The sequence below is a fragment of the Bombina bombina genome, chromosome 7 (assembly GCF_027579735.1).
Source record: "Bombina bombina isolate aBomBom1 chromosome 7, aBomBom1.pri, whole genome shotgun sequence".
Taxonomy (NCBI): domain Eukaryota; kingdom Metazoa; phylum Chordata; class Amphibia; order Anura; family Bombinatoridae; genus Bombina; species Bombina bombina.
Genome location: NC_069505.1, coordinates 455349155 through 455372785, shown reverse-complemented (window position 1 = coordinate 455372785; position 23631 = coordinate 455349155). Strand labels below are relative to the sequence as shown.

General features: G+C 40.0%; 1 protein-coding gene across 2 annotated transcripts in view; it reads right to left on the bottom strand.

The window, feature by feature from the left end:
* Positions 1–7500: 7500 nt before the first annotated feature.
* The window catches only part of LOC128666704 (oocyte zinc finger protein XlCOF8.4), a 134319-nt gene continuing 118188 nt past the window's right edge, over positions 7501–23631 (bottom strand). The window contains exons 9-10 of one of the 2 annotated variants that reach the window (XM_053721446.1): positions 16516–16760; positions 7501–8111 (exon numbers count right to left, since the gene is read on the bottom strand). In XM_053721446.1, coding sequence (XP_053577421.1) covers positions 8058–8111; positions 16516–16760 — 299 coding nt within the window. In that variant the 3' untranslated portion in view covers positions 7501–8057. Of the gene's footprint in view, positions 8112–16017; positions 16761–23631 lie in introns of those variants that run through there. The other variant, XM_053721445.1, reaches the window with a different exon arrangement.

The following is a 23631-nucleotide window of genomic DNA, read 5'->3' as shown; positions in this document are numbered from 1 at the left end:
GGGGTCTACCCTTTCCTGTTTGGCCCAATGTTACATGGGAAAAAAAAGTTTTCCTTTTGGTCTATTGATTTGTTATCTATAATTATTGTATTCTTTTAGGGTTGTTTATATCTAATTCTGTTTTCGTTGTATATATTTCTGTTTATTAGCGTCTTTGTTTCTTTAATTTGACATATATCAAACAATTTTTCTTTCTTGTCCGTATTTGCCCCACTTCCGGATTGTTAGACTTACTGGCTCTTCCGGTTCTTTTGTCAATAGTATTACATCCGGTTTCGCCAATGTTACTTCCGGTTTCGCTATTACCGGAAGTCTAGATTTTCCCTCATCCGGTTACGCTGTTACCAGAAGTGAGTCTATTTTGGAGCTTATTCGGTTCAACTTAAGGGATTGACTATATAGCTTAGGGGTAGTGGTCCATCAGCATCCTTATTGTGTGTGTATGGACTGATGTTTGACTGTTTTAGCGCATATTTGTATTTACATATAAAAACAGTTTTGGCCATATGTATGTGGAAGATATAAATATTTTAGAACATGGACAAAGAAAGGTATGAGGACGAATGTACGAATGTAATAGTCGTAATGGACAAAGAAAGGTAATAGTCGTAATGTAATAGTCGTAATGGACAAAGAAAGGTATGAGGACGAATGTAAGAGAATCCTAGATGATGAGAAAACTTACGAAAAACTCTGAAATAACCCTGTGGAAAGATATAAAACAGAATTGGAAGTTCTACTAACAAAAGCCAAAACACAGTGGATATTGAATGACAAAGAATTCAACTATATCAAAGTATCACATCCAATCACTCCAGTCTTTTATCAACTACCTAAAATTCACAAGTCCCTAGAAAACCCGCCAGGAAGACCTATCATCTCGGGTATAGGGTCCCTGTCTAGCAATCTCTCTGAGTATGTTGACAGGAACTTGCAAAAATATGTCACAAGGCTTTCATCATACCTGAGGGATTCTACTCAAGTACTATCCATATTGGACAAGATAGTGTGGGATGAGAATTACATACTAGCAACGTGCAATGTGACATCGCTCTATACGAGCATCCCACATGAGGCAGGCTTAGAAGCCGTGAATTCTTTTTTAACGAAAGACCCTGAAGTACTCGATGGACAACGTCTTTTTATACTAGAAAGCATAAAATACATTCTGAGTCCCAATTATTTTTGCAATAATAACAAATTCTTTAGGCAAATTTGTGGAACAGCAATGGGGACCAGGTTCGCATCTAGCTACCCCAACCTATACATGGGTCAATGGGAACAAATATTCTGGGACTCATGTCCAGCAGGCGCGGACCTGGTCCTATACTCAAGATATATAGACGACATCCTAATCGTCTGGAAGGGGTCAATCGAAGACCTAAAATAAACTATTGACGTGATGAACCAAAATCTGAGAAATCTAAGGTTCACGTTTGAATATAGTTACAACAAAATAAATTTCCTTGATCTTACAATAGAGGTTAGAAATGGTAAAATTGAAACGTCTACTTATTTCAAGAAAGTAGACTGTAACAATTACATCCACAGTATGAGCTGCCACCACCCTACTTGGAAGGCTAATATTCCAAAAGGACAATTTTTAAGGGTAAGAAAAAACTGTTCTAATCCCAGTAAATGGGCCGAACAAGCAGACATACTAAAAGAAAGATTTCTGGAAAGGGGGTACAACAAAGAAAATCTGGTGGAAAAAATAGAGGAAGTTGGAAAAATCAACAGAAACAGCCTGATAAAGTATAAGACCAAAATGATGATAGAAGAGGAAGACAGCAGAATAAATGTACCGATGATAACCGAATATAGTTCTAATAGGCATATTCTGGAAAGAATCATCAGAAAACACTGGGCTATTCTAAAAGAAAATGATGTGATTGGTGAAAAACTGATACCACAACCGAGATTCATCTATAGAAAGACCGATAACCTAAAAGGTATATTGGCCCCAACTGTCCCGAGGAATAAGAAAAGGACCATCACAAACTATCAGGGAAAAACGATTAAAGGCTTCTTCCCGTGACCGAACTGCAAGGCCTGTAAAAGTGGAGTCAAAACGAACAACTTCTTTGGACATGATAAGAGGGACGAATACAAGATACAAGACCTCATCAGATGCCAAGATAAGGGAGTCATCTATGTAATATTCTGCCCATGTGGCCTACAATACGTAGGACAGACTTCAAGAACATTAAAGGACAGAATAAGAGAACATATATTATGCATTGAAAAATTAGACAAAGACACTCCACTGTACAGACATTTTTCCACAATACATAGAGGCAATATCAAAGACTTTAAGTTCTTTGGAATCCAGAAGATAGATAAGAACTGGCGAGGAGGAGACCATGAGAAAAAATTATTATTCAATGAATCCAAATGGATCTTCACATTGGATTGTCTCTTCCCTAAGGGACTGAATCACAAAGAGGATCTGTCACATTTGCTGTCCTTGAGAAAAGATTAGACAGTAAATGCTACCTCTAATAGATGGTTAAAAAAGCAAATATGCCACCAAACAGCTTTATCAAATAAAAGCATACCAATGACTGCATGTGTTCTCACACTAGCTATCTTGTACACTCTAGATTGATAGATCAGGAGACAGAACCCTCCATATATACTGGTAGGTCCCTTGATACACTAACTAATAGACCAGACAAACTCATAAACCAAGAAAATAAGAATAAAAATCTCCCTCATCGAGGAATATATGAAAATGACTTAACCCTCATTCTCAACCACTACATACTAGATAAGTTCCTGGAATATAAGATATACTGGAAAGTCCCTCTCCTTTTAGTATACTAGCAAAATTCACCTCTACCCCCCAGTACAGCTATTCTAAAATAAGATGTTTCAGCTAGTCTAATATTAGCGGCTCTGACTATTAGTACCCGCAATATCTAACTTATATAACATAGGTCAGATATGTAAAATCATCAGACACATGAATATCTAAGAAGTTTTCCATACATGTTTTAACTATCTTTTAAACGTTTTTATACGTCTTTTATACGTCTTCTATACGTCTCTTAAACGTTTCTTTTCCATCCACAAAGTTTATTCTTATCTTATGTACTCTTAGATACCATGATTTCCCATTGTGACTTGTGATATGAATTTTAAGTAAGTTTAAATATTTTATATACCGTTATTTCCTATTGTAATGTGTGACTCAATTTTAAACATTTTAAATGTTTTTAAATGTTCTAAAATATTTATATCTTTCACACACATATGGCCAAAACATACAAATATGCGCTAAAACAGTCAAACATCAGTCCATACACACACAATAAGGATGCTGATGGACCACTACCCCTATTGACATAGTCATGCAAGCTATATAGTCAATCCCTTAAGTTGAACCGAATAAGCTCCAAAATAGACTCACTTCCGGTAACAGCGTAACCGGATGAGGGAAAATCTAGACTTCCGGTAATAGCGAAACCGGAAGTAACATTGGCGAAACCGGATGTAATACTATTGACAAAAGAACCGGAAGAGCCAGTAAGTCTAACAATCCGGAAGTGGGGCAAATACGGACAAGAAAGAAATTTTTTTGATATATGTCAAATTAAAGAAACAAAGACGCTAATAAACAGAAATATATACAACGAAAACAGAATTAGATATAAACAACCCTAAAAGAATACAATAATTATAGATAACAAAACAATAGACCAAAAGGAAAACTTTTTTTCCCATGTAACATTGGGCCAAACAGGAAAGGGTAGACCCCTAGTTTTGGCGCCTAATTAGAGCCAATCACCTAAGTCACCAGCATATAAAGCTCCCAAAGACACATAGACCAGTATTGTCTTGATAAAGGCCTAGGAGGGCCGAAACGCGTTGCCATACTGGTGAGCACATTTTTGATTATCCTATACAGCATCTAGACGTTATTGCACTATTGTATTTTATTTCATCCACAGGTTTAGGAGGAAGATTTTGGACCTATTCGCCACATTATTCTATTCCATTTTTTTTTTCTTTTTAATGTTTCACGTTTATCACCTTTAAACATGGTTATTGGAGTTTCTTTGGAAGTTTTTTGGAAGTTTTTTTGATCAAATTGGATTTAATCTTCTAGGATTCATCACACACATTGACTTTTTAATTTTGAAACACTGTGCATTTGCAAGAGATATTTGTTTAATATTGATTTCTATTAAGCCACACCGGACACATCCGGTCATCACATTTTTTTTATATATTTTTATATTTTGTACATTTTTTCACATCCACTTCCTTGATTTCAACCCTGATCACACTTGCATTGGAACATTTAACTTGGACACTGCACTTAAGATTTGCTGTTTTAAGAACTGTTTTATCTGTGCTCAATTGTACCCATGTTGATTATATCTACTATACCATTCTGATCCTGAACTGTTGTTGGAGTTAACAATTATACTTATCCCAACATCAGAAGGGAATTTTTTGTTACTGGATATCTGTAACATATTGTATCATTATATATTCTTATCTCATGGATCCATGGAGATTTTAGGAAGGTTTTAATTGTACTTCTATTATTTAATTGTAATAAATATGTATCATTTTTAACACACCTATACTCTATCCACGCCTTTTTAGCTTCTTAGCGCTTACTTAAAGTGAAATCAGTACATTTGGTACACATTCTAAGAGGGGGTTCCACCATGGCTTCTAAACATAATGAACAAGGAGTTTCCTCTATGTCAGACATGTTTAAACAGACTAGCAATGAGACCAGCAAGCTTGGAAAACACTTTAAATCAAGTTAACAAGCAAAAAATAAAAACGGTACTGTGCCTTTAAGAGAAACAAATTTTGTCAGAATTTGAAAAACAGTGAAAAAAAGCAGTAAATCAAACAAAATTTTTACAGTGTGTATAATAAGCTAACAGAGCACTGCACCCACTTGCAAATGGATGATTAACCCCTTAGTTCAAAAAACGGATCAGAAAAACAATATAGACGTTTTTTAACAGTCACACCAAACTGCCACAGCCTTGCTGTGGGCCTATCTTCCTCAACAAACGATTTTGGAAAGCCTAAGAGCCCTTGAGAGAGGTCCTATAGCATTCAGGGGACTCCTGGAGGAAGCTGGATGTCTCAGTCTGTAAAAGTTACTGCGCAAAAAAGCGCTAAATTAGGCCCCTCCCACTCATAGTAACACAGTGGAAAGCCTCAGGAAACTGTTTCTAGGCAAATTTAAGCCAGCCATGTGGAAAAAAACTAGGTCCCAATAAAGTTTTAGCACCAAAGTATATATAAAAACGTTTAAACATGCCAGCAAACGTTTTATATTGCAAATCTATAAGAGTATTACCTCAGAAAGTAAGCATGATACCAGTCGCTATTAAATCACTGTATTCAGGCTTACCTTACATAAATCCGGTATCAGCAGCATTTTCTAGCATTCACATCTTCTAGAAAATGTTTTAACTGCACATACCTCATAGCAGGATAACCTGCACGCCATTCCCCCGCTGAAGTTACCTCTCTCTTCAGTCATGTGTGAGAACAGCAATGGATCTTAGTTACAACCTGCTAAGATCATAGAAATAACAGGCAGATTCTTCTTCTATTTTCTGCCTGGGACAAAATAGTACAACTCCGGTACCATTTAAAAATAACAAACTTTTGATTGAAGAAAAAAACCAACTACTTTACACCACTTCTCTCTTACTACCTCCATACTTGTTGAGAGTTGCAAGAGAATGACTGGATATGGCAGTTAGGGGAGGAGCTATATAGCAGCTCTGCTGTGGGTGATCCTCTTGCAACTTCCTGTTGGGAAGGAGAATATCCCACAAGTAATGGATGATCGGTGGACTGGATACACCTTACAAGAGAAATTACATTTTATAGTGATCAGAATATTATAGACCTACTCAGTGTTTCCTATGTGCAACAGGTGGATAATATATATTATAATATATATTAATAAAAACAAACTTGCAGTTATCTGAAATGTAATTGTGTAAATAACATGAACAAGATTCTTTGCATTCATCTTCTCTGGACATAAGTTTTTGAGCCAGTCACAATACAGGTGACCAATAACAACTATAACAAGGCAGACAGAGGACGTCACTAAAGTCATGTGACTGAGAAAGGAGACGCACTTCTGTTTTATTTCATCAATACACAAATTATTTTATATGATTATAAATAAAGTTTTTATGACTCTGAATTTTGTAAATATGGAAGTGACATTACAGAAATATAATGAACTGAAAGTTATTCTGTGCTGTATCTGAATCATGAAAGAAAATTATTGCGTTTCATGTCCCTTGAAAAGACAAATAATGTATTATAATGTAACTGTCAGTAAATTCATTTGTTATCACGCATCGCCACCTAGTGGTTTTCTAGGATATCTATCTTTAAAAGAAAAGTAAAGTCAAAATCAACTGTCATGATTCAGACAGAGCATGTCAATTTTACACAACATTCCAGTTTACTTCTATTATCTAATGTGCTTCTTTCTCTTGGTGTCCTTAGTTGAAAAGCATTTCTAGGTAGGTGTATAGACAAACTACTGGGAGCTGCTTGCTGATTGGTGGTTGCACATGTATGTGTTTACTCCCAGTAGTGCATTGCTGCTCATTCAATCAAGGATATTAAGAGATTACAGCAAATTTTATAATACAAGTAAATTGGAAAGTTGAATAAAATGATTTGCTTCATCTGAATCATGAAAGAAATATGTTGTGTTTACAGTCTGTTTAAGGCAACTGTAGATTCCATTTAAATATAAAAAGTTTGTAAATGCGCAGAGTAATGATAGTAATAATGTGAGAATTAAAGGTTACATGTGTGCTTGGGTATAGTCATACTGAGATATGTAGCACTATCACATGGTCAGCTGGGTATTTCCTTGTCTGATAGAAGTTATATTACATTTGCCAGTAACACACATAACGTACATGTAGCACTATAACATGGTCAGCTGGGTATTTCCTTGTCTGATGGACAGAAGTTATATTACATTTGCCAGTAACACACATAACGTACATGTAGCACTATCACATGGTCAGCTGGGTATTTCCTTTTCTGATAGAAGTTATATTACATTTGCCAGTAACACACATAACGTACATGTAGCATTATCACATGGTCAGCTGGGTATTTCCTTATCTGATGGACAGAAGTTATATTACATTTGCCAGTAACACACATAACGTACATGTAGCACTGTAACATGGTCAGCTGAGTATTTCCTTGTTTGATGGACAGAAGTGATATTACCTTTGCCAGTAACACACATAACGTACATGTAGCACTATAACATGGCCAGCTGAGTATTTCCTTGTCTGATGGACAGAAGTGATATTACATTTGCCAGTAACACACATAATGTACATGTAGCACTATAACATGGCCAGCTGAGTATTTCCTTGTCTGATGGACAGAAGTGATATTACATTTGCCAGTAACACACATAAGTGAAGAAGCTCCCCCACAATACAAATACCAGACAAGGCTTAGTGCAGTAGGGAGTAACTCACTTTAATGAACAAGAGACAGGATTTATATACAGTACAAGGTGTAAAATGTAAACATAAAAAGCCAATCACATTCTGCTCTCCCCCTTGTGTCTAGATCCTGCAGACAGAAGATAAAGTTTCCGGGCATAACATTTAGTCCCGCCACTTTTTATGTCCGGTAACTTAAAGCCCGGCTTCTAGAGGGAGCACCCCCAAGTGCTTGGTATCATTTTAAAGCACATTCTGGGAAAATTAAGTCCATTTTGGTTACATGGTGCAGGAGCGACAAGCGTTTTTGTGTTTACTGGTGCTCACAAGGTAGCGTAGCCAGGTGCCGCAGCTACAATAGAATATATCCAGGCAGCTATAAAAATGAAAAAACAATCCAAGGGATACTTCCGGGCTTCACAGGAGTAGGTTCCGTCTTGTAGCAATCAAAGAGATTAAAGAGAAAACAGCACCACCCGCATAAAAAGTAAAAAGTAGTTTCTTGATTTGGGGGCCAAAGCTCCATCAGCTTGAGGTCAGGGTCACAGCAAAAAAGACCGCAGACATGTTTCACATGGAACTCCACGCTTGATCACCGCTGTCTGAGTGATGTGCATCTGGCCTCTATTTAAAGAGACATCAAACAAAACCAAAATTTGTTAACCCTTAAATGTCCTGCAAAAGGGGCTGTGTGAGGGGATGGGAACAGGGTTTGCTTCATATTATTACGTTTAAATAGGGCAGAAATAAAGGGACTTGTGGGTAGGAACCATTGTTTTAACCCCTGAGTATCTGGGCTTTAGAAGAAGCAACAAGATTTATGTCACACTGTAGCTGTCACTATATACAGACACCACATTTTTATAGAGAGATAATAGCGGCTTCTATAATGACACATGAGTCCTTATTAACTGGTTAAACAATGCCACTAACAAATCCCTGAGTAGTTATGGTGGTTGTAAGCTATAACTACAGACCCTGTATACACTGAGCGCTACAGACCCCGATACACTGAGTGCTACAGACCCCGATACACTGAACGCTACAGACCTTGTATACACTGAGCGCTACAGACCCTGATACACTGAGCGCTACAGACCCTGTATACACTGAGCGCTACAGACCCTGTATACACTGAGCGCTACAGACCCTGTATACACTGAGCGCAACAGACCCTGTATAGACTGAGCGCTACAGACCCTGTATACACTGAGCGCTACAGACCCTGTATACACTGAGCGCTACAGACCCTGTATACACTGAGCGCTACAGACCCTGTATACACTGAGCGCTACAGACCCTGTATACACTGAGCGCTACAGACCCTGTATACACTGAGCGCTACAGACCCTGTATACACTGAGCGCTACAGACCCTGATACACTGAGCGCTACAGACCCTGATACACTGAGTGCTACAGACCATGTATACATTGAGTGCTACAGACCCTGTATACACTTAGCGCTACAGACCCTGTGTACACTGAGCACTACAGACCCTGTGTACACTGAGTGCTACAGACCCTGTATACACTGAGCGCTACAGACCCTGTGTACACTGAGCACTACAGACCCTGTGTACACTGAGTGCTACAGACCCTGTATACACTGAGCGCTACAGACCCTGATACACTGAGCGCTACAGACCCTGATACACTGAGCGCTACAGACCCTGCATACACTGAGTGCTACAGACCCTGTGTGACAGACCCCTCTGTCAGTACTGGAAGGGTTAACTTTGTTCAGCTTTGAGAAACTATTTTCTGAAAACAGGTTTCCTGACATCAGCTATTGTTTACTGTAATTAAGTTTAAGTGATAAGCGTTCACATTGTTTAATCAGACTGCCAGGTGTCAAGAAGGGCTCCCTTGTTTTCAAATTGTTTATTTGGTTAAGCAATGTAAAACTATTGTATCCTGTAAAAGGGCGTCTTCCCTCTATCTAAGGTACTATACTCTTCCAATCCCCCACCTAGGGAGTGTCAACCAGGTGGGAGACCTGCATAAATACTGGGCAAATAGCCCTCAATAAAACACATTCTGTTTTACCCTCAAGATGGAGCTTGGTCTCATGTTTGGGGGGAATTAACTGGGTTCGTGTGTTGCTGATCCCCTATTCAGGGCATCTTTCATCTGGTATTAACCCTTGATATCCGGGTTATACCATAACAATTGGTGGCAAGCGACGGGATGGTCCTCATCGCCCAGAAGAGCAAGTACACATCCGGACCTAATGGGAATACCGTATGAAAGGCTGAAAAGAGACACCCTTAAAGACCTGCTAGAACAAAGGGGCCGACAAGCCAGTAACCTCAGGAAGAGGGAGATTATTACAATACTGAACGAGATGGACGGAGTACCAGGGCCCGAAGGAACCAATGAGCCCAGCATATCAGACAGAACCCCTGAAGAAGCAAGCTTTGACCGGGCGGTTAAAATAAGACTGGCACATTATGGCCCCAACCCGTCTGCCGAAATTATCGACCGGGTCATAGCAGCTGTGGAGGCCAACCTACTTCACAGCAACCCCAGTGGAAAAGAGAAAAGTACATTTTGCAGCTTTTAAAAACTTCCTGGAAACAGAAGGAGAGATTGATGGGTACCTTGCGGATTTTGAGAGGCAATGTGCCCTACACAAGGTACCCGCAGAGGACTGGGTCACAATATTATCCGGAAAATTATCCGGCCGGGCCAGCGAGGCGTTTCGGGCCATTCCAGATGAGGAAGTCGGGGATTATATTGCTGTAAAAGAGGCTTTGCTCTCCAAGTATGCGATTACACCGGAGGCATACAGGAGACGGTTCAGAGACACTGTTAAACTAGCTGGAGATTCCTACATCGAGTGGGCATGTAAGGTGCACCACACAGCAGCTCACTGGATGGCAGGGTGCCAAGCCGTATCTGGGGAAGAGGTGCTGCAGCTATTCCTGTTGGAACATTGCTTTGACAAGTTATCAGCAGGAGTTAGAGAGTGGGTTCGGGACCGTAAACCCTCCACCCTTCATGAAGCTGCTCGCCTGGCAGATGAGTATATGGATGCCCGCAAACTGGACACTGCTACCACTAAGATCCCTGCCAGAGTGAAGTACCGACCCACAGTCACCCCAGCAGCTACCAGTTACCAACCCCCGGCGCACCACTCTACCACACCGCCTCCAGCCACGAACTATCCACAGACAGCCCAATTCAACTCACGGGACTACTCACAGCCTATTCGGGGCTTTGGATGTAAGCAACTAGGGCACAAAAGACCAGAGTGTCCCCTAAACACAGCAAACCAAACACAGTCCTGGAGGAGACCCGCCGGCGGAAACCCACGTAACCCTCAGCCTGCTGCCCACTGCGTAGAGGAGGAAGAATGCTGAGGCATCCTACATGAAGCAGATCCCGTGCAAGATGCCCACCGGGATAACCGGCAACAGCACCGGCAACTGGTTAAAGTGAATGGGAAGGAGGTCAGTGGTCTACGGGATACTGGTGCTACCATGACCTTGCTCCAAAAGAACTTGGTGTCTGAGAACCAGCCCACCAGAGACACTGTGGCTGTGAGGGTAGCAGGGGGCGCTGTGTTCCGCCTATCTGTTGCTCGGGTACATTTGGATTTGGGAGTGGGCTCTAGACATGTGAATGTGGGGGTCATGAAGGACTTACCAGCTGATGTTCTCCTTGGAAATGACTTGGCCCCCCTTGTTTCTGCCTATGCTCCCATGGGTCCCGCCAATGTTGTTAACCCTGTGACTACCTGTGCCCAGATCCGTGCCGCCGAGACCGACCCACCTGCTGCTAAGCTCAAGGACGCTGAGCTCAGTAAATCTCTATCTGCTATTGATACGTGGAAGTCCCGTTACAACGCGCTGATGAAGGAGAAGAGTCAAGTAGAGGATGAAATGGTCACGTTAAACAATCACGCAACAGTGCTAGCGGTAGAGAAGAGGAGCGCAGAGGAAAAAGCACGTTTAGAACGGGAATCTCTGCTAGACAAGCTGCACCGACAGACCGCAGAAAACACCAGCTTCAGAGTGGAACATGAAACAGTAAAGACAAACTTAGCGACACTGGAGGAAAAGCTGATGCTGGCTCATAGTGAGGTGCAGCAACTCAAAGGCACCCTATGTCAGTATGAAGGGCTTGTAGATACCTATAAAGAGCAGGTACAAAAAACTTGTAAAGAAGCCGATGAGATTTGTCTCCAACTGGAAAGAAGCGTCTCTGAAAACAAAAACTTGAAGGACTGTTTGGCCCTGGTCTGGGCACTGAAGAAGTTGAACCCTTATTTATACGGACAGGAATTCTCTCTCATAACGGGAATGCAGATGGATTGTCCCGGCAAACTGACATTCCTACCACCTCCTAGTCTGGTCATCCCCAAGTTGACCCGCCAAAGGGTCAAGCCGGGTCTGCCGGAGTGTCCCACCAGGAGGGAGCTGTGTGACAGACCCCTCTGTCAGTACTGGAAGGGTTAACTTTGTTCAGCTTTGAGAAACTATTTTCTGAAAACAGCTTTCCTGACATCAGCTATTGTTTACTGTAATTAAGTTTAAGTGATAAGCGTTCACATTGTTTAATCAGACTGCCAGGTGTCAAGAAGGACTCCCTTCTTTTCTTGTGTTTAATTGTTTATTTGGTTAAGTAATGTAAATCTATTGTATCCTGTAAAAGGGTGTCTTTCCTCTATCTAATGTACTATACTCTTCCAATCCCCCACCTAGGGAGTGTCAACCAGGTGGGAGACCTGCATAAATACTGGGAATATAGCCCTCAATAAAACACATTCTGTTTTACACTCAAGATGGAGCTTGGTCTCATGTTTGGGGGGAATTAACTGGGTTTGTGTGTTGCTGATCCCGTATTCAGGGCATCTTTCATCTGGTATTAACCATTGATATCCAGGTTATACCATAACACCCTGTATACACTGAGCGCTACAGACCCCGATACACTGAGCGCTACAGACCCCGATACACTGAGCGCTACAGACCCCGATACACTGAACGCCACAGACCCTGTATACACTGAACGCCACAGACCCTGTATACACTGAACGCCACAGACCCTGTATACACTGAGCGCCACAGACCCTGTATACACTGAGCGCCACAGACCCTGTATACACTGAGCGCCACAGACCCTGTATACACTGAGCGCCACAGACCCTGTATACACTGAGCGCCACAGACCCTGTATACACTGAGCGCTACAGATCCTGTATACACTGAGCGATACAGACCCTGTATACACCAAGCGCTACAAACCCTGTATACACTGAGCGCTACTGACCCTGATGCACTGAGTGCTATAGACCCTGTATACACTGAGCACTACTGACCCTGATGCACTGAGCGCTACAGACCCTGTATACACTGAGCGCTATAGACCCTGTATACACTGAGCGATACAGACCCTGTATACACTGAGCGCTACAGACCCTGTATACACTGAACGCCACAAACCCTGTATACACTGAGCGCCACAGACCCTGTATACACTGAGCGATACAGACCCTGTATATACTGAGCGCTACAGACCCTGTATACACCAAGCGCTATAGACCCTGTATACACTGAGCGCTACTGACCCTGATGCACTGAGTGCTATAGACCCTGTATACACTGAGCGCTACAGAACCTGTATACACTGAGCGCTACAGACCCTGTATACACTGAGCTCTACAGACCCTGTATACACTGAGCGCTACAGACCCTGTATACACTGAGCGCTACAGACCCTGTATGCACTGAGCGCTACAGACCCTGTATACACTGAGCTCTACAGACCCTGTATACACTGAGCGCTACAGACCCTGTATACACTGAGCGCTACAGACCCTGTATACACTGAGCGCTACAGACCCTGTATACACTGAGCGCTACAGACCCTGTATACACTGAGCGCTACAGACCCTGTAAACACTGAGCGCCACAGACCCTGGGCACTGGAGCGGTGCAGAAAATTGCTGGAGTCTCCTTGCTGGAAGCTGGTTCTTTTCAGGACCCAGGAAGGTCACACTGACTGCAGGACGGACCTCTCCTCCCTACAGTAACATCTGAGAACACCCACCCCGTTATACACAAGTTCTGATACACAGGGCTTGTAAAATCCGACTGACAGCTACATAAGAATAGTATAAATTACAATTGCATGATAAAAGCAGTAAAGAATTTCTGCAAATGTGGAAATAAAGTTAAACAAATTGTATTAGTGTGTTTCCATAAGAGAAACCTGCTCCATCTGAGAGTAGACTGTGATCCTGTTTTTAAAGAGAGATAAACAGGTCAGGTAAGGCAGACTTAAAGGGACAGTTCACCCAAAAACTTTCTCCCCTTTAAATTATTCCCAATTATCCTTTTTACCTGCTAGAGTGTATTAAATTGGTTGCAAGTAGCTCCTTTACTCATATTTCAGCATTTGAAATAGCTGATTTAGCTTGTGGTTTCCCAACCTATACTGAAAGTTTTGATACTGGCGTATACGCTATTGACAAGCCTAAGTAAACACAGTCAGCAGAAGAGATTACACCCTCAGTGGGGGGCATGATAGTTAAGTAATAAAATGATAATTTTCCATTGTTCTCTCTATGTATTGAGCTTTGGTGTTCCAGACAAATATAAGATGAGGAAGTAAGTCTGTGTACATAAAAGTGATAACATAATGAGATCTGATATTACCTGAAGCTCAACCCATTGTAATAGGCTGTGGTTTCAAAGCACAAAACCAGCAACTTCAGATATACAAATAAACCCGAAAATGCAATTTCTCAAATATTTTATACCTGCAGTTGGTATAACAAGTCATTTAAAATACATTTATGGAAAAACAATTTTACAGTGTACTGTCCCTTTAAAGCAGCAGTCAATACAGTAGATTTGCATAATCAACAAATGCAAGATAACAAGACAATGCAATAGCACTGGGTCTGAACTTCAAATGAGTAGTAGATTTTTTTCTGTCAATTTTAAAAGTTATGTCTATTTCCACTCCCCCTTTACCATGTGACAGCCATCAGCCAATCACAAATGCATACACGTACCATGTGACAGCCATCAGCCAATCATAAATGCATACACGTACCATGTGACAGCCATCAGCCAATCGCAAATGCATATACGTATATTCTGTGAATTCTTGCACATGCTCAGTAGGAGCTGATGACTCAAAAAGTGTAAATATAAAAGACTGTGCACATTTTGTTAATGGAAGTACATTGGAAAGTTGTTTAAAATTACATGCTGTATCTGAATAATGAAAGTTTAATTTTGACTTCAGTGATCCTTTAATGCTAAATGCTCCTCTTTTTCTAATCAGATCCGAAATGTTAGTGATATTTTAGATAGTTTAATTCATTAGTTGTAATGAAGATGCTATAACTTAGTTTTACTTAATTTAGCGCTGAAAATTCAAATACCCTGCGACCACCGCCCATTTCAAAAGTATATTTTTCTGTGAGCTAAAGGTTTGAATTGTTCTCCAATCAGTGCTCTAGCTACAACAAAAGGAGCCTAAAGGCCAAAGTGCTCATTGGAGAAAAGTTCAAACCGTTAGCTCACAGAAGAATTGACCGTCCACTGCAAAAGTGGGCTAACTGTTTAAAATACTTTTGAAGTGGGCGGCAGAGCGCGGGGTATTTGAATTTGTTATGTATATTAAAAAGCAAGTTATAGCCCATCTTAATTACATCTGATGAATTAAACTCCATCTAAAACATTCCGGATCTGTTTAGAAAAAGGTGAAGTTTAATATCAAATTTAAACAAGAATGCACTGCCAGCTTATGTGTGCCATATAGATAACATTGTGCTCACCCTTGTGGAGTTATGCAGGAGTCAGCACTAAATGGTTGAAATACAAATTTGTAATGCACTGAGACAAGAGGGGCGTCTGCAGAGGCTTAGTTATAAGGTAATCATAGAGGTAAAAAGTATGTTCATATAAGAGTGGTGGTTATGCAAAACTGGGAGAAAGGTAATAACGGAATTATCTCTCTTAAAACAATTACAATGTTCGAGTAGACTCTCTCTTTAACCGTGCAGTTTAGACAATGTGCAGAGCTGAGAGCATGCAAGCAGGATTGTGTTAAGGAGAGATAAACAGATCTGGTAAGGCAGCTTCTCTGTGTAGTTTAGACAATGGCATGGAACGTCCTAGCCATTTAGCTGTCCCGATGCTAAATGCACTTCCTGAATGGGAGGGCGTGCCTAGCTTTATAGGCACTCCCCCCTGACCCAATCCCATCATTGAAATCTCACGATTGCATGATTTCACTTTGTTCTGATGTAGACAAATTCGGCCCATCAGGAAAAGGTTAAAAATATCTCTAAACAGAACATATATGTAACAATAGTATATATATATTCCATGCAAATGAATGCACTCACAGGTCTTTCTCAGCTGAGAAAGACCTGTGAGTGCATTCATTTGCAAGGAATATCTAATTCATCTCTGCACCCAGGCAGCTGTCCCTAGGAGGGCAACACGGTACAGTGGACAGTATTTATATATATATATATAAGTTCTGCTTTTTAAAATGCTTATGATATTTAAAACCCATTTTTCCCCAATTCAGAAAGAACATTCAATTATAAACAATTTTCAAGTTTACTTATATTATAAAATGTGCTTCATTCTTTGGGTATCCTTTGTTGAAGGAGCAGCAACGTACTACTGAAAACATTTCCCACATTCAGAATAACAACATGGTTTCTTTCCTGAATGAATTGTCAGGTAACTAATGAGATGTGCTTTAAAAGTAAAGAGATTCCTAAGTACAGAACATGGAAATTCCTTTTTCTCCTGTATGAATTTTCAGATGCTTCTTAAGATTTGATTTCCGGGCAAAACATTTCTCACATTCAGGACATGAAAATGCCTTTTCTCCTGTATGAGTTTTCATATGATCAGTAACGTGTGATTTCTGACTAAAACATTTCCCACACAGAGGACATGAAAAAGCCTTTTCTCCTGTATGAATTCTCAGGTGTCTGTCAATGTCTGACTTCTTGAGAAAACATTTCCCACATAAGGGACATAAAAATACCTTCTCTCCTGTATGAATTTTCTGATGATTAACAAGCGTACTTTTCCGAGTAAAACATTTCCCACATTCAGAACAAGAAAATTGTTTCTCTCTTGTATGAACGTTATGATGTCCAAAAAGATTTGATTTCCTGGTGAAACATTCCCCAAATTCCAAACATAAATTTCCTCTGTGGCTATTTTGATTTTGAAGAAGATTGGAAGAACTCTGACCGTGACTAGAAATACTGCAGTTTGTGAATGCATCTGTTGATAAGAAATACAATGTGAGTAATATTTATTAGTGACATAATTATTTTATCTTAAGTTCTGAATTAGTGTCTACCACAAGGGACCACTCCAACTAAAGCATAAGGGCAGTTTACTGGCTACGGTTATTTTTTACCTATTATTTTTCCTAAATATATTTAGCACTTTTAGAGGTCGATTTACCAAGCTGCCGTGGACAGGGGCACATATACGCGGCCCTGTCCGCCGCAGCTCGCCTCTGGTGGGCTGAATTCCCCTGGTGAAATTCAGCTTTGCACATGAGCGCTATTGTGTGCTCGCGTGCAATCCCGCACCCTGCCCGCACACAGCCAATTATGGCGGGCAGGTTGAAATTCACCACCTAAGAGGTGGCGAAAGGGTAGGGAAGCAGCAGTCTGATGACCGCTGCTTGTTAAATACGGCGTGCAGGTTCTCTTGTGAGAACCTGCAGTCGTAGGCAGGCGAAAGCCTGCAGAAGAGGTTGATAAATCGACCTTTTAAAATAGTTTTCACAATTTTAGTGATACAGCGTTCTGTCTTTTTTAATGTTACAAACATCAGATTATGATTTCATATAAAAAGTAATGTATCCTGTTTAAAATAACTATGTACTGATCATAAGCAAATAAAGATTTCTAGAATGAATGAAAAAAAAAAAAAAAGTAGGCAAACCAACCGAATAAATAATATATAGTTGTGGAATGGTACATACATTAGCAAGTGTAAATAAATAAATAAATAAATAAACACTGTATATGTAACGGTCTTGATGGTTTAGGAATCATTAGGAGGAAAAACAAAATGTATGCTTAGCTGATAAATTCTTTTCTTTCCTGACAACCAGGAGGAGAGAAGAGGAACACCAGGGGTATAGAGGTGCCTGAAGTTTTAGGAAAACAAAATAATAAGCTGTTGTGGACTCTCCATGCCAGGAAAGAAAATAATTTTTCAGGTAAGCATAAATTTTGTTTTCTTTCCAATAGCATGGAGAGTCCATGAATCCATTCTAATTACTAGTGGGAACCAATACCCAAGCTAGAGGACACAGAATGGAAGGGAGGGAGAACAAGACAGGTGACCTAAACAGAAGGCACCACCGCTTGAAGAACTTTCCTCCCAAAAGAAGCCTCAGCTTAGGCAAAACATTGAATGTTGAACATTTAGAAAATAATATGAAGCGGTGACCAAGAGGTCGCCCTGCCAGATGCTCCCCTGAAGCCTCATGTTAAAAGGCCTAGGAGAAAGAAATAGCACAAGATTGAACGCTACTCCTCTCAGGAGACTGATGATCAGCGGACTCATAAGTCAACCCAAGACATTCCGCAACCGAAAGAAAAAAGATCTGACCCCAACGTCTTCCAGTAAATACACAAAAAGACAGAGAATTTACAAAATTCTCAGTAGCCTGGAGATAGGAAGTAAATCACTCACTACAGTCAAGTTGAGTAACAAACGATCTTTCCGAGAAGAAGGATCGGAGCACAAGAAAGAACTACAAAATCTGAATGATGTTGTGGTCCAAAACTACCTTAGGAAGAAATCCCAAAATGGACTGAAGAATCGCCCTATCCGCAAGAAAAAGGAGATAAGGCGGATCACACAGTAGAGTCGATAATCCAGAGACGCTATGAGCAAAAAGAAAGCTAGCAACAACTTTCTGAAATAGCAAAATAAAAACTTTTAGAAGTTTGAGGCATTTTATATTTAACCCTCTTGGATCAAGCACATGTGAAGAAACCACCAAGACTACTTGCAGAAACAATTCTCAGAAGAAAATGCAAGTTACTGAGTAAAAAAGAAGAAGAAATAGGATCAGATGCAACATTCCTAGGCATAATACCCTCTCGGATGATAAAAATTATGGAAACCTATCTAAAAAGATAAGAAAAAAATGCGAACACACAATTAAGGCGTAAGAGCTGTAGCAGGAGTCAACCGCTAACCATCCGCTTGCTAGGCAGCTAAGCCAACCATCAAACTACTACAGTCCAGATATAGTGCCAATATATATGACCCAGAACCAAACAAAATGTTGTGGGTATAAGATAACATCTCCTCAACCAGAGAAAAGATTAAATAATCATCTGTAATTATTTTTTTTTATTTATAACATCTAACAAAATATGATGTCACAGACATTAAAGAGCCATCCAGCCCCAACAGTAGGAAACAAACCAAAAGCCCTATGGAGCAATCCTCAATAGGAAAAAATAAAAATAAATATTGTCCATTCAACAACATAGGTTAACTACCCTTAACCCATTAGGTCGCCAGAACACGGAAAAAAAAAAAAAAAGAATAAATGTGTCATAAGGGACCATGAATGTCACAGACATTAGAAAATATCACCTGAATAGGAAAAATAATCTAATATTGTATCTCTATAATAAATCATAGAAATAAATATATTAGTGTCCTAAAAACACTACAAAGAAGTATGATACATGACATGATATGATGCATGACACAGACAATAGTAAGAATCACCTCAAGAAGAGAGATATTAATATAAACCCCTATATAAAAAACATACCTGTCTAAGACATTAGTATAATTCCCCTCAGAATGAGAGAGCGTATTATACGGGGTTCCAGTAGTAAAAAGGAGAAACAGAGAAAAAAGTATTATGTAGCATTTTATATGACATGGCCTAATAAAAAAATATTGAGGCCATATTGATAAAATATGTATGCAAAATGTAACATATTAGAGTCTTACCTAATCTGTCACAACAGTGTGAAAAGCTCCTCCTAAAAGGGAAATTGAATATAGTCAGCATACATTTAAAATATAAAAATATGAATTGATCATATTCGTGACCCTTACGAAATAAGTATACTACATAATATACCTACAGATTGAAAAAAGAGAGAATGTTTTATTTCACTTTTATACGTGACACCAGATGGCGGCAAATATTAGAAAACAATATTTTCAAGCGAGTGTATAAAATCAAGAAAATAGAGAGACGCACTCACTGAGATAGAACAAAAGCTATTTTTTCTCTGTGAAAAGGCATAGGCCTAGATTTGGAGTTCGGCGGTAAAAGGGCTGTTAACGCTCCGCGGGTTTTTTTCTGGCCGCACCATAAATTTAACTCTGGTATCGAGAGTTCAAACAAATGCTGCGTTAGGCTCCAAAAAAGGAGCGTAGAGCATATTTACCGCAAATGCAACTCTCGATACCAGAGTTGCTTACGGACGCGGCCGGCATCAAAAACGTGCTTGTGCACGATTCTCCCATAGGAAACAATGGGGCTGTTTGAGCTGAAAAAAAACCTAACACCTGCAAAAAAGCAGCGTTCAGCTCTTAACGCAGCCCCATTGTTTCCTATGGGGAAACACTTCCTACGTCTGCACCTAACACTCTAACATGTACCTCGAGTCTAAACACCCCTAACCTTACACTTATTAACCCCTAATCTGCCGCCCCCGCTATCGCTGACCCCTGCATTACACTTTTAACCCCTAATCTGCCGCTCCGTAAACCGCCGCCACCTACGTTATCCCTATGTACCCCTAATCTGCTGCCCTAACATCGCCGACCCCTATGTTATATTTATTAACCCCTAATCTGCCCCCCACAACGTCGCCGACACCTGCCTACACTTATTAACCCCTAATCTGCCGAGCGGACCTGAGCGCTACTATAATAAAGTTATTAACCCCTAATCCGCCTCACTAACCCTATCATAAATAGTATTAACCCCTAATCTGCCCTCCCTAACATCGCCGACACCTACCTTCAATTATTAACCCCTAATCTGCCGACCGGAGCTCACCGCTATTCTAATAAATGTATTAACCCCTAAAGCTAAGTCTAACCCTAACACCCCCCTAAGTTAAATATAATTTTTATCTAACGAAATAAATTAACTCTTATTAAATAAATGATTCCTATTTAAAGCTAAATACTTACCTGTAAAATAAATCCTAATATAGCTACAATATAAATTATAATTATATTATAGCTATTTTAGGATTAATATTTATTTTACAGGCAACTTTGTAATTATTTTAACCAGGTACAATAGCTATTAAATAGTTAAGAACTATTTAATAGTTACCTAGTTAAAATAATAACAAATTTACCTGTAAAATAAATCCTAACCTAAGATATAATTAAACCTAACACTACCCTATCAATAAAATAATTAAATAAACTACCTACAATTACCTACAATTAACCTAACACTACACTATCAATAAATTAATTAAACACAATTGCTACAAATAAATACAATTAAATAAACTATCTAAAGTACAAAAAATAAAAAAGAACTAAGTTACAGAAAATAATAAAATATTTACAAACATAAGAAAAATATTACAACAATTTTAAACTAATTACACCTACTCTAAGCCCCCTAATAAAATAACAAAGCCCCCCAAAATAAAAAATTCCCTACCCTATTCTAAAATACAAATATTACAAGCTCTTTTACCTTACCAGCCCTGAACAGGGCCCTTTGCGGGGCATGCCCCAAGAATTTCAGCTCTTTTGCCTGTAAAAAAAAACATACAATACCCCCCCCCCAACATTACAACCCACCACCCACATACCCCTAATCTAACCCAAACCCCCCTTAAATAAACCTAACACTACCCCCCTGATGATCTTCCTACCTTGTCTTCACCATGCCAGGTTCACCGATCCGTCCTGGCTCCAAGATCTTCATCCAACCCAAGCGGGGGCTAGACATCCACTGAAGAAGTCCAGAAGAGGGTCCAAAGTCTTCCTCCTATCCGGCAAGAAGAGGACATCCGGACCGGCAAACATCTTCTCCAAGCGGCATCTTCTATCTTCTTCCATCCGATGACGACCGGCTCCATCTTGAAGACCTCCAGCGCGGATCCATCCTCTTCTTCCGACGACTAGACGACGAATGACGGTTCCTTTAAGGGACGTCATCCAAGATGGCGTCCCTCGAATTCCGATTGGCTGATAGGATTCTATCAGCCAATCGGAATTAAGGTAGGAATTTTCTGATTGGCTGATGGAATCAGCCAATCAGAATATAGTTCAATCCGATTGGCTGATCCAATCAGCCAATCAGATTGAGCTCGCATTCTATTGGCTGATCGGAACAGCCAATAGAATGCGAGCTCAATCTGATTGGCTGATTGGATCAGCCAATCGGATTGAACTATATTCTGATTGGCTGATTCCATCAGCCAATCAGAAAATTCCTACCTTAATTCCGATTGGCTGATAGAATCCTATCAGCCAATCGGAATTCGAGGGACGCCATCTTGGATGACGTCCCTTAAAGGAACCGTCATTCGTCGTCTAGTCGTCGGAAGAAGAGGATGGATCCGCGCTGGAGGTCTTCAAGATGGAGCCGGTCGTCATCGGATGGAAGAAGATAGAAGATGCCGCTTGGAGAAGATGTTTGCCGGTCCGGATGTCCTCTTCTTGCCGGATAGGAGGAAGACTTTGGACCCTCTTCTGGACTTCTTCAGTGGATGTCTAGCCCCCGCTTGGGTTGGATGAAGATCTTGGAGCCAGGACGGATCGGTGAACCTGGCATGGTGAAGACAAGGTAGGAAGATCATCAGGGGGGTAGTGTTAGGTTTATTTAAGGGGGGTTTGGGTTAGATTAGGGGTATGTGGGTGGTGGGTTGTAATGTTGGGGGGGGGGTATTGTATGTTTTTTTTTACAGGCAAAAGAGCTGAAATTCTTGGGGCATGCCCCGCAAAGGGCCCTGTTCAGGGCTGGTAAGGTAAAAGAGCTTGTAATATTTGTATTTTAGAATAGGGTAGGGAATTTTTTATTTTGGGGGGCTTTGTTATTTTATTAGGGGGCTTAGAGTAGGTGTAATTAGTTTAAAATTGTTGTAATATTTTTCTTATGTTTGTAAATATTTTATTATTTTCTGTAACTTAGTTCTTTTTTATTTTTTGTACTTTAGATAGTTTATTTAATTTTATTTATTTGTAGCAATTGTGTTTAATTAATTTATTGATAGTGTAGTGTTAGGTTAATTGTAGGTAATTGTAGGTAGTTTATTTAATTATTTTATTGATAGGGTAGTGTTAGGTTTAATTATATCTTAGGTTAGGATTTATTTTACAGGTAAATTTGTTATTATTTTAACTAGGTAACTATTAAATAGTTCTTAACTATTTAATAGCTATTGTACCTGGTTAAAATAATTACAAAGTTGCCTGTAAAATAAATATTAATCCTAAAATAGCTATAATATAATTATAATTTATATTGTAGCTATATTAGGATGTATTTTACAGGTAAGTATTTAGCTTTAAATAGGAATTATTTATTTAATAAGAGTTAATTTATTTCGTTAGATAAAAATTATATTTAACTTAGGGGGGTGTTAGTGTTAGGGTTAGACTTAGCTTTAGGGGTTAATACATTTATTAGAATAGCGGTGAGCTCCGGTCGGCAGATTAGGGGTTAATAATTGAAGGTAGGTGTCGGCGATGTTAGGGAGGGCAGATTAGGGGTTAATACTATTTATGATAGGGTTAGTGAGGCGGATTAGGGGTTAATAACTTTATTATAGTAGCGCTCAGGTCCGCTCGGCAGATTAGGGGTTAATAAGTGTAGGTAGGTGTCGGCGACGTTGAGGGGGGCAGATTAGGGGTTAATAAATATAACATAGGGGTCGGCGATGTTAGGGGTAGCAGATTAGGGGTACATAGGGATAACGTAGGTGGCGGCGATTTGCGGTCGGAAGATTAGGGGTTAATTATTTTAAGTAGCTTGCGGCGACGTTGTGGGGGGCAAGTTAGGGGTTAATAGATATAATACAGGGGTCGGCGGTGTTAGGGGCAGCAGATTAGGGGTACATAAGTATAACGTAGGTGGCGGTCGGCAGATTAGGGGTTAAAAATTTTAATCGAG